Source organism: Talpa occidentalis, unplaced genomic scaffold (genome assembly GCF_014898055.3).
Source record: "Talpa occidentalis isolate TD23 unplaced genomic scaffold, MPIMG_talOcc4v2.1 talOcc4.15, whole genome shotgun sequence".
Taxonomy (NCBI): domain Eukaryota; kingdom Metazoa; phylum Chordata; class Mammalia; order Eulipotyphla; family Talpidae; genus Talpa; species Talpa occidentalis.
Genome location: NW_023601543.1, coordinates 83388930 through 83405782, shown reverse-complemented (window position 1 = coordinate 83405782; position 16853 = coordinate 83388930). Strand labels below are relative to the sequence as shown.

The 16853-nt window shown below is 46.9% G+C and overlaps 1 protein-coding gene across 1 annotated transcript in view; it reads left to right on the top strand.

The window, feature by feature from the left end:
• The window catches only part of EGFL6 (EGF like domain multiple 6), a 43341-nt gene extending 28843 nt beyond the window's left edge, over nt 1–14498 (top strand). The window contains 7 exon segments of the mRNA XM_037513134.1: nt 861–926; nt 929–982; nt 6516–6812; nt 8360–8440; nt 10074–10175; nt 11555–11817; nt 13932–14498. Of these exon segments, the coding sequence (XP_037369031.1) occupies nt 861–926; nt 929–982; nt 6516–6812; nt 8360–8440; nt 10074–10175; nt 11555–11817; nt 13932–14042 (974 nt within the window). The 3' untranslated portion in view covers nt 14043–14498.
• The last annotated feature ends 2355 nt before the right edge of the window (nt 14499–16853 follow it).

The following is a 16853-nucleotide window of genomic DNA, read 5'->3' as shown; positions in this document are numbered from 1 at the left end:
GGCTTTTCCACAGCGCTTCCTTCAAAGCCCTCCTCCACCGAGGCCATCTGAGACAAGCGTGGAAAGTCCGTGTTTCCAGTGGGCTGGGGCCCGCGCCCTCTGTATCTCATCTAGCTCCGTCACCCAGAAACCCCCTGCAGGAGCACCCCTGAACCCTGCAGGTGCTGCCCCCGGGCATGGGGTGGGAATCCACAGGGTGAACTTCCAAAGGAAACAAATCCTTGTGATTTTAAAAGTGGCTGAGATTAGCATCTGAGCTCTTTGTGGCTTAGTTGGAAACAATAGGCTGCTTTGTGTGTGTCTGCAAAAGCATCGCTAGGACAGGGGGTGGAGGAAAGGGCTAATGAGCCTCACTTGGGGCGAATTCGGCAAACTTTCCTAGTGGAAATCCAGCAGACAAGCTCAGACCGGCCTGACCCTTGCTCCTGGCAGCCTCGGCACACGATGACTGTAAACTCAGGTGGCATCACTGATTCCTCGCCCAGCTTGTCCTGTGCAGGAGATCCAAGCTCTCCCATGTCTAGAATTTCCTTTCTCATAGTGATTGAGTCCTGAATCAGATGAAAAAGTTAAGAACAGCACCCGACAACTGGCAGATTTCGGTAGCACTGAGCAGCAGGAGATGACGTTGCTGGGATCGTGGGGGTGAGCTGCAGACACCCTCTGCGTTCTCAGGTTCCAGGCATCGGCAAAGCCCTGGCTGTGGGCCCAGGCGCCAGGAGTTCAGGGTGCCTCTCGGTTCTCAGCCACGCGCTGGAGGGTGGTGGTGAGCACTTGTGCCTGAATTGCTCCAGTGCAAGGGGGGATTTCAGCAATCCCCATTGCCACAAAGTTGTTCACGGAAATGTTCATACTTCTAGATATAAACGAATGTGCTGCGAATACCCACACATGCAGCTTCCATGCCAACTGCCTCAATACCCTAGGGCCTTCAAGTGCAAGTGCAAGCAGGGGTTTAAAGGCAATGGACTTCGGTGTTCCGGTGAGTAGCCTTTGGTGATGGCGTCTTACCTATTCCCAAGAAAGCATTTTCTCCATGCCTCCTTCCTCCCTTCACATTTCTCCCTCCCTCCGTGTGTGTGTGTGTGTGTACACACGCATGCACCCATGCGTGCAGTGTTTGAACTTTTAACTCTGCCACAGCCTATCTTCCCTGCTAATTGGATCACATCTCCAATACCCACTGAAGCTGTGGGCACAAATCTTTGAAGAGCAGCACAGGTTCTAGATATTTTTCTGGTCGCAACATACTGAAAATAAGATTTAAGGGAACAAAGACACTGAGCGAATGTATGAGGGGTGGTCAGGTCAGGGCGCACTGCAGCGGTCATCATGGGCCAGTGGTTTGGGACCACAAAGCTTTTCAGCCACGTGAATCTGCACATTTCCCAGAATGCACGTGTGTTACCCACGGAGGCTCCATTCTTCAGCTTTTCTCCTTCCTGTCTCACTGCTTCCCTCCCTCACACTGCCTCCTGGGATCACCTCCCAACTAAATCACCTGTACCCACATCCTTGTGTCAGGTTCTACTTGGGGGAACCCCACATTAAGACAAGCACCTCTCACACTATGGAGGGAAAGGAGGGATTGGGGTCAAAATAAGGGGGTTGCAATTGTATGGGGAATATAAAAATAAAATTAAAAAAAAAAAGGACAAGCACCTCTCTAATAGGTTCACTGGGAGATTTATTTTTTTATTATTTTCATTTTTTTTTATTTTTGCATAGAAGAACTGGGGTGTAGGTCAGAGGTGCAGGGGTGAGAGGATTCACCAGAGACAGAGTGGGGAGCAGAAGAGGCAGATCCACTGAAATACACTGCTGAGGGTAGCAGCAGAAGAGACAGGAGGGGTCTGCTGCATCATATGTGGGACAGCTCCCTGGCCAGGGAGTGAACTCAGGCCCTAGGGGTGATAGCACTGAGACTTAGCCCCTAGGCCATCAGGGAGGCCCTTCATTATGAGATTTTAATGAGACGATACAAGGAGAAAGCTGAGCTCTCATGGATGCTTAGTAGATGCTCAGTAAAGCTGGCTGTGTGGTGGTTGTCAGTATCATGTCAGTCAGGCCAGCTACTCTTGACTGAAATTCTGTAAAAGGTAAAGGTACAGTGCATGCAAAAACAGTTTCAGTTTCATACCCCCATGTACCTTTGACCCTAGGTGTGAGAATTGAAGTTTGGGAAGAACCTCCCAGAATTAACCTGGGGTCATCTTCCTGGTCCCTCAAATCCCCTGGAACCACATTGTCCAAAAGAAGGCGACATCTTTTTTTAAAGAGAGAATCCCCTCTAATTAGCATCAGCGTTATAACATGTTATATCACTTATACATACATGTGTATGCACATGCATCACAATTATATAATGTAGAGCATTGATATAGCAGCTTTTATTATGACCTCATTAGTTTGCAAAAGTTCAGACATAATAGTGCAGTACCAAAGAGGTATGAGTAATAACCCTTACCCACCACCTGCACCCTGAGGAAGAAGCCCCCTAAATGTAGATGTGCATCTATTTTTCACTCTTTAATATATGTCAGTATTAATAATATACCATGGAATAATTTGGTCTTAATTTGATGGCAGCTATACCTCATTTTAAGAACATCGAAACTAGATACTACCCAACTTGGCCATGGATGGTCAGTTCCAGAAAGGACACTGTCATTGAGTTACCAGGAGCATGGCTTCTAGAATCGAATTACCTTAGCTTGATTCTTGGCCCCTTAGCTGCCTACTGAGGTGGACTGAGAACAAATGTTTTAAACCTTCTGTGCCTCAGTCTATGTATCTACAAAATAGAAGACAGTAGTGTCTGACCCTTAATACTGTTTTGACCATTGCATGAAATAATTCATCTGTAATCAGTAGGTGTCCAAATAAAGGGCTTAGCTCCAGCCCAGAATATATTAAACACTCATAAATCAGGCACTTGTAGTAGGAGTAATACTCCTTTTACCAAAATTCAACAACTGTTCCCATCGAAAAGCAACTCTCTTTGTCTTTAGAAATATGCCTCTGATTTAATTCAATTTATATAGAGAACATTCGAGAACATAGATTTTGGTAGAACCAGATCATTCCAGGTTTGTTTGTTTTTTTTTTCCCCCCTTTCAATTATAACATAAACAGAAGTTTGGAGTTATGGCATAGAAATTATTTTTTTTAACTTAGTAAATGATTTTTTTAAACATTCTGACCATGAATTCTACAAATATAGCAAACACAGCTGGAATATCTTAGTCACGGACATATATTCACTCATTTAAACCTCGTAAAAGCCCACTTCTCCCCATCTTATAAATGGGTAGACTGAGCTAAAGAGACGTTGACTATCAGTTCAAGGACATACAACTAGATGTGGGAACTAGGAGTTAACCCCAGAGAACTGGGCCTCAGGCCTGCGTGCTTAAACCCAGGACAGGCGTGGCCATGTCCTCTGGGGACTCCTGGGAGGAGACCTCTCCTGGGCCCTCCCTGACAAATTCTCCCGCCTCAGCGTTTCTCCCTTCCTGGCCCTTCCTGTTTCCCGGGTCCCATGCTGCAAACATTTCATCCTCTTGAGACTGTGTCGGAAGCCCAGAGGGAAGCCCAGACGGGAGGCGTGTTTCTCCTGCCGGATGGTGAGAAATTGTCTGGTGAACTGAACATGGGTGGATGAACGTGGACTTCTTGTCCCCCCTGGGGTCAGTGTTCTCACATCACAGTGATTTCTCTAAGCAAAGTTAAGATTTTCAGGCAGACAAAAGTTTTTGACAAAGTGGATACTTAGACAAATCTCTCCCAAGAGAAGTAGTCAACATCATCTACAGAAGACTGAAAACTCTGGAATTTCCCTACTTTTATGTCTGACATCCCCAAACATGCCAAAGACCCAGCTGCTACTTCCTCCTGCATTTTTATATTATCAAGAAGATGATGCAGTAATCAAGAGTTCTAAGACACTCCAGCTTTCTACGCAAAAAATAAATAAAATCTTAGAGAGAGAGAGAGAGAAGCAATCACCTATTATGTCACATTGGAAATAGCAATATCTAGCTCGATAAAGCCAAATTTATCCATTCACCATCAGGCACATGCATAGCTTTTTAAATCTTTGCTCCAGCTTACCTTACATACTAAGAGACTAAAATTGTTGACCTCATAAAGTTGTGATGTTTTGATTTTTTTCAACAGGAAAAACTGAAACTCCAAGGCAGAAACTGAGCGCAGATGTTTAGGTTTGCCTAGTTTGCCTGAAACCCTCACCTCATTATTTATTAAAGGCCCTTAGTTTTATGTTACTGATTGCATAAAGGAAATTTCCAGGGGAGGGGCATTTCCTGTTCATTTTTCATGTTGGGTCCTGGGAAAAGATTCCCAGGACAGAATTACACAGGGCGGCCTGCAGAGGAAGGTCTATATGTGATCTGAACATTAACAAGCAAAACGGAACCTGTAACCTCTGGCAAAGGAGCTGAAACAGGCCATCGGAAGGTCAGGACAGTGAGTGATGATTGTACTAGGACAGTGGGATTTGGACCTATAACCACAGGCTGTCACAGTGATAAACAACTGGAATATTTTGTTGGAAAGGGAAATGTAGCTTTTTTGAGATGACAACCTTACTTGATTCCAAGTAACAGCAATGCCGCAATTAAGAGCCCGGATATTTTCAAAGCATTCTTCTTTCTCCTTTTGATTATTCAAAATGCAGTGGACGTCTTGTTTATTTTTCTACTGCTTTGGTACAGACTGGGTCAGCCAAATGATGGAGGAGAAACTGAGCAGAAGGAGAGATAAAAACATTGCCAAGAAAAATATTCTAATAAAATCCGGATCCAATTTCGTTTTATAGCATTCTTTTTCATCACCAAAATTGGTATCTACTCCCTTAACTTCATTTCCCTCCAAACTATATCCTTGTAGTAGAATTGAGTGATTTGTTGTTTCCGGTGTTAATCAGACCCTTTCTTGCTTAGCCTTAGACTAGCACATGCCTAGGTATTTTATAATAGGACAATATATTTGATTTTAAAGATCAGTGTGTTTTAAATTTTTTGCTTACTTTTTTACATCAGTTGGCTGTTCTTGTGTGTGTGTGTGCGTGTGTGTAGCTCAGACATTTAATATGGCTGACTCTAGAAAATGCTTTGACAAGGCACAATGAGACGGTAAATCTTTTTAGGTAGACTTTAGACTTTATTTATTTGCGGTCACATGGGTAGACATCACTGTGTATGATTCAAACGAATAGGTTCACACCAGTCGGCTATTGTCCAGGAAAGGGGTGTGCATCTTTGGATTCCAGAGCTCTAGGAATTTGAACCAGTTTCATGGAAAGAAAGCTTTGCCCTAATGACGAAGAAAGCTGTCATGGAGATCGGAGTGGAAACAAGTCCATTCATGCACTTTGCCCGCCCAGGCTGCTCTGTCCTGGGAGCTGAGCGACCCTGGGCATGTCACCAACAAGCAAATGACACTTTTTTAAAAAAAAGATTTATTTATGCATACAAGAACCAGGGTACAGGCCAGAGGTGCATGGGTGAGAGGATCCACCAGAGACAGAGTGGGGGACAGAAACAGGCAGACTGACCGAAATACACTGCTGAGGGGAGCAGTGGGTGAGACAGGAGAGGTCTGCCCCGCCATGTGAGTGTCTCCCTCAAACTTGTGCGGCAGAGGCTGCGGATAGCTTCATAGTGCTGTGCCCAACCCCTTGTGCCACCAGGGAGGCCCCAAATGACCCTTTTTGTATTGCTTGGACCCTTCTCCAATGAACATTTTCCCCCCAAGAGTCATTGGTTCACCCTGGGAGGGGTGGTATGTGAGGAATCAACCTAGAGGTACATTTTAAAAAATTATTTAGCTTAGAGATGAGAAATGGTAAATGAATGTAAAACAGCAAGTATAACAGCTTCTCTATAAATGTCCAACAAATAAAATCATCTCATTTTCGACAGTTGACTGAGGTGAAGAAATTGAGCGGAGGGAGAGACCAGGGAAGGAAATCAGGTGTGTACACATTGAGCCAGTCACCATCTCTGCAGGCCACAAATGGTCCACTGTTGACCATTTACATGATTCACACCAATACAAGAGCTGTGATCTTGGAACATCAAATTCGGACAGCTCTCCCCGGCTGCCTGGCTTCAGCGGTTGGGGGCATACCAGTGTGAAAGCAGAAATAGGAGAGGAGCCTGGGAAAGCCACGCCTTGGGGATCTGTAGCCTGACTTGGGAGTCAGAGCTGGTATTGGCCTCAAGTGGTGTGGGAAGCAAAACACAGCGTGGCCTCTAACAAAGGCAGCGAGAGGGCGAGATGCAGGCAGCGTCCGAACTGCTTAAAACAGCTACAAGTATCATTCTTCCTAAATATCCAGTGGTGGCACGGCAGCCTCTGGAAACCTGCACTTGCTGTGTTTGCTTCGGCAGCACATATACTAAAATTGGAAACCTGCACTGGCTATGCTTGAACACTTAAAAGCGCTCCTTTCCGCGAGCAGGCCTCACTCCTGTTTCTGTTTGTTTTAGTTATCCCCGAAGATTCGGTGAAGAAAGTCTTCAGAGCGCCTGGTACCATCAAGGACAGGATCAAGAAGTTGCTTGCTCACAAAAACAGCATGAAAAAGAAGGGGAAAATTAAAAACGTCATCACAGAGTCCCCGCCTTTCGACTCTGGAGCAAGCATTTCCAGAGATGGGAAACCTCCGGGGGGAAAGCAAGGGAGCACAGAGAGAAAGCAAGAGGGGCTTGAGGAAGAGAAGAGAGACGAGAAGGCCCTGAAGAGCCACGCGGAGCAGGAGCGGCGGCTTCGAGGAGACGTGTTCTGTGAGTATCACCTGGTGGTCTCCGCAGGTCACGGAAGGTGACGTGTGGTCTCTCCGGGGAAGTGAAAGAGGAAAGACATGGCACACCTTCGGTGGAATGAATTTGGCTTGAAGTCCTAAGGAGCAGGGTCCCCGTCAGGCCTGGAAAGGAGCGTCTTGCCCAGATCCCAAACCAAGTTTGCTGCTGTGGGAATGGAGGAGTGGAAGTCCTCTCCCCTTACCTAGGGGTCTCCTCTGCGTGGGGCCCCTCTTTCCATTGTCTGGCTGCCCAGCTCTCCCTGCCACCTACCCCCAAATCAGAGAGCCGCTCTCCTTGTCTACTTCATGGAAGTGCTGTTTGTACGGGCTGACGGACCGAAAGGGGACGTCACAGCCGTGTGCTTAGGATTTCAAAAGCCAAAATAGACCATTGTGAGGACGAACATTCCATAGGGGGCCTGAAGTTGTGTGCATGAACTGGGTAGATGCCCTTTGACCTGGATGCTGTGGGAAGTGTTAGCCCCTCCAGCGTGGTTGCCATGGTAACTCCCTGGGTCCCCGCTGGGCCTTCCCATTTTATTCTCTGGGCAGCTGTTGCTGCCTCTATATTTGCCTCCTCTATTCTTGGCCCTTTGGCAGTTGAACTTAATCAAATGAAAAGTAGGCACATGTCCATTAAGTCAAGAGCTAGCACACCAATCGCAGTAGCTCCCTTAACAGACAGTGAAAGTATTTTCAAAGCCCTGTGAGAAGGGTCGCGTTAGTGTCAGTGCTTAAGTCACCTGGGGAACCTTTGAAAGAAGATTCTAGATGGAGAAACTAGAACTAGTTATCTAATATATTCTGTAAGTAGAAAGCTTAATGAACCCCCATATTCTATTCATTCATACCTTCTTTTTTAAAGATTTATTTTATTTATTTATGCATACAAGAGCTGGGGTGTGGGCCAGAGATGCTGCTGGTGAGAGGATTCACCAGAGACAGAGTGGGGAACAGAACAGGCAGATTGACCGAAATACACTGCTGAGGGGAGCAGCAGGTGAGTCAGGAGAGGTCTGATGTGCCATGTGGGTAGCTCCCTCGCTGGGGATGGAACTCGTGCTGCAGAGGCTGCGGATAGCTTTCTAGTGCTGAGTCTTAACCCCTTGCACCACCAGGGAGGCCCCATTCATACCTTCTTAGCGTGTGGGGCTTGGGATTTTTCTTTTCTTTTCTTTTTAAAAAGATTTATTTATTTATTTATTTATTTATTTATTTATTTATTTATTTATTTATTTATTTATACAAGCACTGGGTACAGTCAGAAGCACAGGAGGGTGAGAGAATTCACCAGAGCCAGAGCAGGGAGCAGAGCAGGCAGAAGGACCGAAGTACACTGCTGAGGGGAGCAGCGGGCGGCAGGAGAGGTCCGTGCGCCATGTGGGACCCTCCTCCGGTGGCTGGGGAGCAGCCGGGGATCGAACCGGCGCTGCCGAGGCTGCGGGCAGCTTCGCGACCCAGCGCTCAACCGCTGTGCCACCGGGGAGGCCCCTTGGGATTTTTCTTAACTGATCGAGTATTCTTTATCAGTCCCTAAGGTGAATGAAGCAGGTGAATTCGATCTGGTTCTGGTCCAAAAAAAAGCTGTAACTTCCAAACTGGAACGCAAAGGTAATGACGCTTTCTCCCAAGTCTGTGCTCTTTTACAGTGTCCCATGTTATTTTCCTGCCTCCACAGGATGAGATGATTGTTCATAAATCACTGCTTTGCTCATAAGCAACCTAGAGAAAATGATCATATCATGACACAGTTTCGGTATGAAAACAGCAGGTCCTTACCTGTTGAATTCCAGTGATGACAGTGAGGCTCTTTTCTTCTCTCCACCACTCCCACCCGTGCCCTAGAGAGAAGGTGCTGTTCCAGGCTGGGTTCCTCAGAAACAGACCCGGAGGCAAGAATAGGTGTGCAGGTGCTCTATGTATCATGTGATCCTAGGACTCAGTGGTTGGCAGTGGGAAAGCGAGATAGGAAAGAGAAGGAAGCAGTGAAGAGTGAGAGCATGGCCAAAGCCATGTCCACTGTGGGCAACTGGAGCTCCACCCCACTGGAAACTCTGGGAGCCAGTGGCGAGCACGTGGCACGTGGCCCAGAATGGTTCAGCTGGAGCTGCAAGGGAGCTGGGTATTTATACACCAACTGCCTCCTAACATTGATGGAGAGCTGCTAGTGGGTGTTTATTCCCTGGCACTTCTGGCATGCATACTTGCAGGGAAGGGCATCACTGTGGCAACCCACCCTCCATCCAGCTGCACCCATTGGGGAACTGGAGAGAACCTGGATTCCTTCCCTTGCCAGTTCTTTATTTATTCCTTAGCATAAACAGTCAAAATCCCAAAGTCAAAGCCAGAGGCTAACATTAGTTACAAATCAGAAGCATCTCATAACGCCTCCTCTTTCCCAGTGGAATTTTCTGTTATCTACCTCAGCGGTTAAAAAGCTTTTTCCATTAAGGGCCAAATAATAATGTTAGGCTTGGTGAGCACTACAATCTCTGTTGCAACTACTAGTTCTGTTATTGTAGCTCAAAAGCAGCCATAAACAGTATGTAAATGAATGGGTGTACTGGGTTTCAATAAAACTTTATTTACAAAAACAAGCAGTAGGCCAGGATATTAGTTTGCTGATCCCTGATCTACATAAAAGTAACCAGAGACAATGGTTCAAACCAGCTGATACAGCTATGATATTTCCCTGACATATCTAAAGGCAGTCTTTCAATCATAAACAACCTAGTAACAATTTAATAACTGGCTGTGTGTCCATTCATTTGATCCAACTCAATGGTGGCAACTTTAGAACTGTAATCTTGAAATCACAAGATAAAGAAAAAAAGTTTTGTTTTTATTAATATATGCCAAACCAATCTTGGCAAGCCATGGACCACATGAAACTTAGTATTCCACAGATCATCTACAAAGTTCTAGCAGTCTCTAATTTATTTGGGTAGGAAAGATTTTATTTTCTGGCCTGAATTTTACAAAAATTGCCTACATTCTCTGTTTTGCTTTGTTCATGGGATCTTGCCCATTATTTCTTTCTAAAAAATATCAGAACAGAATTTTCTAGAATGCCTGCACAGATTTAAATTGAAGCAGGGTCTCTGGTTTGCCACTCACCTTAAGGGCAATTTCAGTTGTCATGATCTGTACTCCATGCAACCAAAAACATGGTAGTGCCTTCCACAGTTCCAAATGTTCTTCTAATGCTCTTTATGTTATGAAATGTACCCCTTTTTCTGAGCAGACTTAAATATCTCCGTCGACTGTAGCTTTGACCATGGGGCCTGTGACTGGAAACAAGATACAGAAGATGATTTTGACTGGAATCCTGCTGATCGAGATAATGGTATTTAGATTTCACTGTTTCGTGTTCTGCATGATGGCGCGGGCAAAGCAGGCTCTCCAATGACAGGACGGCTACTGTCCCTGTCACTTGTGAGATCAGGGTGGTTTGTCACCTTTGAAAACTTTTAGATCTTCTGAAGTCTGCTTTGATGGATGACTAACTTGGTTTGACATATTTTCTCCTACTTCATTCCTCTCCCACCAACCTCTCCCCACAAAGGATATTCCAGCAAACTTCTATACAGTCATGCACTGCTTAACAGGCGGTGCCATCCAGCCTAGGTGTGTGGTAGGCAATACCCCCTAGATTTGTATGATCACACTCTGTGATGTTCACACAAGCACAAAACCACCTAATGAAGCATTTCTTAGACCTGCGCATCCCCATCTTGAGCAACGCTTGACTCTTCACTCTCCTGCTGCCGAGAGAGGGATGCTGGAATTCCTGTAAGGGTTAAGAGCATTGAGGAAAAGGCAGGAGAGGGTGTTCCTGTCCCCAGCTCACCAGCTATGATGCTCTGTAGTTGGTTTTGGGTTTTGGTTTTGATGGGAAGATAAATCTGGAAAGGAAATACAACCTCAGCCTAAACCTGAAGTTTTAGTAAGAGTCACCCCTCAACCCATCAAAACCACAGCGTGCCAAATCAACATTCTCAACACCTGGGCTGAACTTTCCCTTCCGTTGTTGGAGGATTTCTTTCTTAGCAGCTCTTCAGACCCCAATCTTCAAGAGTTTTTGTTCAAGTTCATCAAAGCCAAAACCAGGTTAGAGATGCACACAGGTCTGCCACCACTGGTTAAAAGATGCCATTAAAGCCATAAACTAATTTACTTAAAAATATATACTGTTAAAGCTACTGCAAAGATAGATGCTTAGAAATAGATGTGTTCCTCTTACCTTCTTTCCGAACTTGGGGTGACATGTTATACACATTCTGGGAAGCTCCATGAAACCATCAATACAAATTCAGGTATGTTGTGGATTAAACACCACCAGTGGCCCTGGCTACAGAGTGGCCATCACACATATCATTCAGATAACCAAATGGAATGCAAGTTCTCCATCAGCTGCAAGCTACCATAGTGCTGAAGGACCATTTAATTAGTCTCGCCCCGTATCTGCTACGACCAAGCCTTGTGAATGTGGACACATTCCTCAGTCTCTCCGGCCCTCAGTTTCCTTCTCTATACAACAAGGAATTTCAGCTCTGTGACCCCTAAAGTCCATTTTAGTGCGACATTTTTGTTCCTATGTTCAAAATGAAAAGGACTTCAGCTTTCCCTGTCAGAGACTAGCATTCACTTTCTGTAGCTGCTTATTCTCTGTCATCCAACCCTGTACAATGGCCTCATTTACATTGCCTTTTCCTTCCCTGGCAGCTGTCGGCTACTACATGGCTGTCCCCGCCGTGGTGGGGCATAGGAAGGACATCGGCCGATTAAGCCTTCTGCTCCACGGCCTGCAGCCCCGAAGCTACTTCTGTTTGCTCTTCGATTACCGCCTGGCGGGAGACAAAGTAGGGAAACTTCGCGTGTTTGTGAACGGCAACGACAGCGCGCCGGCGTGGGAGAGCAGGAGCGAGGACGCAAGCTGGAGGACGGGCACAGTGCAGTTCTCTCAAGGGGCCCACGCGACCACGAGTGTAAGTGGGAAAGGGACGAAGCGAGGCATGTACGTTCGTTTGTAATGATTTAACAGAGAAAACAGAACGCTTCCGGAGGCACGTAGCCCCGCGTGAATGAGTGAGGCGCTTTCCCTCCTCGCACAGAGTGGGGACTGTGCAAAGTGGGCGCGGCCGTTAGCCAGAGCCGCTAGTCGCCGCAGGGCCGGATAATCCTGGCCTGGCACACGCAGGCCACGAGCTGTGCAGATGGTCTGTGCGTTTCCGACTCCTCTCACCAACCTCCTCCCAAACCAGGTCCTAAAGCCCTTAAGTGGTAAACATTTTCTTCATTCCTTCTACGCCCAGCGCTTCTCGCGGAGCGTGGAAGCTAGAAGGTCATCTTTCATGTTTTTAAAACTGAACTGAGAGGAACTGCTGGCTGGGGTCCCCAAGACCACCCTCAGGTTCTGGGATACCCCAGACAGGCTCGCAGAGCTCAGGAAAGCTGGTGTGGTTACGGCTACAGTTTATTGCCCTGGAAGGGGTAAGATGAAAGTCGGCAGAGGGAAGGGTGCGCGAGGCCGCGGGCAGGAGCGACTGGGCGCCAGCTTCCGTCTTCCCGCACAGGCACATCTCCCAGCAGGCACTCGTCATGGCACTTGCAGTATGCTCCCTGCCAGGGACGCTCATGTAAGCCTTGGGGTTCAGGGGTTTTATCGGGGGTCAGTCTGTCCACATGGCGTATCCATGAGGCTCTCCTTAGTTCCTCAATCTCCAGCCTGTGCAGAGGCCAGGCTGATACCACGTGACCCGAGGCCCCACCCGAACTCCTATGTTAGCATAAACTCTCTGGCTTGACCAGAGGGACACTCTTATCAAGTAGCATATGCCAAGGACTTGGAGGTGATCTCCCAAGAACCAGTCAAGGGCCAAATTTTGTTTTGGGATGTGCAGGGTTTGGAGAACCCAGACCTGCCGAGTTAACCCTTTACTGCACAGAGGGTTTAATGAAGGAAGAGGGAACAGAGGTTTAAGAGGTAGTTCGTCAAGGGAATGAAACACGGAGGCAAAGCAAAGAGGGTAAAAATGTCAAAGAGACTATCAAGCTTGATCAGGAAGTGGCCTGTGTGAGCATTTTTCCTTTGGAGGGGATGGGAGGAGAGCTCTCTCTAGAGAGACAGGAGGAAAGGGAGCAGAGCCCCCGCCCTTTGTGCAAAGTTTGGCTGAGATGGGAATGGAAAAGGGTGAAAGCTAGAAGGAGATGCATGAAAAGCTGAGATCATCCAATGGTGATAAGAAGAACAATGGGTCGATGTGTGAATTGGGAATCCGTTTATACTTTGCTTGTGAAGTCAGGTATTAGTTAACATAAATAAAATCCTGTTTCTTGGGACTAGGCGTCAGACAGGAAGTCTGGTCCCAAGTGTCAGTTGTTAACTTCAACACCCTTCATTTATTTGTCACACTTAAATCCAAGCCTGACGTCTTATTTAAAATACATCCGATTGTTTCACTTATAGGAGGAACAAAGAGAAACCATACAAGGGATCAGGGGGAAAAAAAGACAAAACTAACAGGCCAACTATAAATCAGAGCCATTCAGGAGGGGAGTGCGAGGGGGAGAGACCAAAGCAGGGAGGGAGGAGCACAAGGGACGATGGTGTGGAGCACGGGTGTCTTGGCGGTAATGATTTTATGGGGACTACACCTGAAAGGAGAAATCAAACAGTGTACAAAAGTGAACAACAATGTAAAAAATACATAAATAAAAATTAAGCAGAAATGATAAAATCCACCCGAAGACATGACTACAGATAAAAGTATACATCGGGCCACAGTTAACGAAAGCCATTCCTTCCCGGTCCGAGTGTTGGCCTGGTACTGACACACCTACTTATTCCTCTGCAGCCTTTCCCTTCTCAGCTTCCCAGAGCTTTCCAGATTCTTTTAGGTGCTGCTGTCACCCTCTTTTCTCTGAACATAACTCACTCCGTGCAGCTACTGGCATCTGGAAAATACATTTCCAGCCTCAAAGCCTGTTCCCGTGCAGTAGGGACATGAGTTCAGTCCTCTGTAATCGCTATCAAAAAGTTTAACTTTATCATCATTGTGAATATTTTGAAATCGATTTTGTATTCTTTCTCCATCATCAGATCATTTTTGAAGCAGAACGCAGCAAGGGCAAAGCTGGAGAAATCGCTGTGGACGGCGTCTTGCTGCTTTCAGGCTGGTGTCCCGACGGTCTGTTATCTGTGGATGGTTAAATGTTACTATTGCCTTTTGTATCTTTATATTTGGCTTTTTATGTTGGTTCTCTGTTGTTGTTTTCTTTTTTTTTTTTTGATATTGCATCATAGACGCCCCCATTTTAGAAGTACAGAATGAAAAATTGTACTAACGAATATTGCAAGATGCCTTTTCTCGTAGAAGATGCACCGGTATTTGCTTTAAATATACCATTTGTGTCTCCTCACTCGTGTCTGAATTTATAGAATGTGGACATGCAAAAAACAAAAACAAAATGCCAGTTCAGCTTCTTCCCCCAGCGTGTTTGATTTGATTTGTCTACATGAGTTGATGAACTGCGGTATGCATTTTTAGATACCAAAAAAGGAGGAAAAAAATACGCAACTATTTGACTCCTGTGGCACTTCTGGGAAACTGACATCACAGATATACTTTTTACCCTAGTGGCTTAGCCTGATTTGTTACAGCCACACTTGCCCATTTAAATTCTTGGTAATAATAATATCCAAATAATCACCTTGTGCCATGGTTTAAGTTTTTCTAAGTAAGAAAATGTGTCGTTGATTCTATGTTTAATGATGAGTATGATTTTTTTGCTTTGCTGAAAATGTGGCTTTTATTCTCTTCTCTACTTTCATATTCTTAAAAGTCCTTAAAATTGCTTCCTATTACGAGAACAGATGACTGCTTTACTAGGCCTCATAACTGCAATGCGAATTAGCTTAAGTTGTTGAATTTAAGGCATCAGAGAACTACCTAAAGCTAAACTATGCAAGTGGCAGGACTCAGAAACAGTCCAACGCGGCCTTTTCTACTTCTCTTTTCTTCTGAATTTAAGAACAGCTCTATGTGGTAATGAATCCCGGGTGTATTCCCTGAGGATGAAAATATATTGTTTTGAGATCCCGCACCAGAAAGTTCCAGGACAGTTCCCCATCAACCTCCTGATGCTTTTTGGATGAGATGTTCCCTTGGTGAGAATCACTGAGATCACTGAGGGTCTGTGCGCTGGCTTTGCTAAGTGTGTTACACTTCAAAAAAAAAAAAACTTTATAATGTAACAGTATTGACCCTCTTTCCAGTGAACTTCATCTATCTGACTTGGTGCCCAACACCTTGGGACACGTGGTGAATTCTCCACTCAGTACCCAGCGGGGAAGACTGAAGTTACGGACTCGGGTATAATCCAGCCACCAGTGACTCTCCCCTCCACATGTCCCCTGACCAGACATCCACGAGACCACTGGACCAGGGACATCAGCTGGCTGCTGGGGCTTAATGGCGCCAGAGGCATGAGGGCTGGTTCAGCAGCCCAGGGGCTGAGGCCTGAGGCAGTATTCCTGCTGCTCAGGATTCTAGAAGCCTCTCCTTTCCCCCATCTGTAGGTCTCTCTAGACAGTGATAGAAGTTTCTACTCCCGCTCCAACCCCCATCTCTGTCACGGGTCCTTTGGAAGATCTTTTTCCTCCTGAGTCCAACCTGCGTGTCGCTGTATCCTGCTGAACGAGACCCTTTCCTCCAGGACCTTCAGCTCTGGTGCTCTGCCAGGCTCCTAGCAGTGCCCCCTGGCGGCAGCCACACACATAGACACAGGCTTCTGCATCTCCTGCTCCCTCCGCTCCATTTCTCCCCTTCTTTCAGGGCACCCAGAACGTTCCGACTTAGTCACCCCAAGACTCGAAGAATCCAAGGCCTCAGACCTTTCATTCTCTCCCAGTTCACCCCAGCAGTGTTGACTTGTCCGGTGTCCCCTTCGGCTGGTCTCTGACCAGTAAGAAGACTGCCCCTCGGCCCACGCAGGGAGTCAGGCGCTGCAGGTGCCGCCCTCCATGTGGGGTAGCTGCTCACCTCTACCACTCTGGGAAGCCTGGCACCCAGGAGTGGGAGGGCAGTTCCAGCAGCGTGGTAGGTGGTAGGGCCAGGGATCCCCTTCTTGAGTCAAACCACACGGTTCCATGTCTGCTGGCAGGCAACAGAAACAGCTCCGCTAACTTGCAGTGAGAGGAAGTTACGATACGGGAGCAGGAGTGCAGGCGGTGGGGAGACCAGTCGTCCAGCCTTGGAAATGGGCCGCAGCACAAAAGCAGAAGTGTAAGAAAAGGCGTTGCTGATCAGGATGCCGCCCCGCCGGGGTGATGGGTCTCCATGCTGGCCTCCCTGTTACACTGCTTTACTCAGAGAGGGGTGTGAGTGCAGCCCAGCTTGGGTCATGTGGCTGCCCGCCCCCCCAGGCAGATTGGGGCCTCTGATGGGCGCATCAGGAGGTGGGCTAAGTGGGAGAGAGAAGGGGAGCAAACCTGCCAGCGTCCACTATGTGGTCCCCATCAGGTCAAAGCTGCCATTGAGAACGTGCCATTGTCCCGGCCAACGCGTCAGTTGAAATCACTACTTCATGACAGAAGAGTGGCACCGTTGCTCTCCTCTGTGACTGAAAACTGGGTAGTGGTTGGGTCAGGTTTGAAATGAAGAGCAACTAACATAAATGCTATGGCGTGAGCCCAATGACATGACAACTCCAATGGTATGGGGTGGGGGGTGGGGATGAGGCTGAAATGGAAAAAGGCTTCTCGGGGGCACTATCAATCAGAACGGTACACTTCTGGCCAAACATGCCCCCCTGGAGACTGAAGACCTGGAAGGAACATGGTCATTCTTTATATTGTCATTTTTGATGAATGGTTCCTCTTGGCGGCACGCCCAGGCCATAGCCTGGACGAGGGCTGTGGGTGCGTGTGAGGTCAGTCGTGAAGCTCCCCGTGCAAAGCAAAAGGCAAAGGAAGCAGCACAGACCACCGGTTTGTACTTTGTCTGGTTTTTTATGGAAGGAG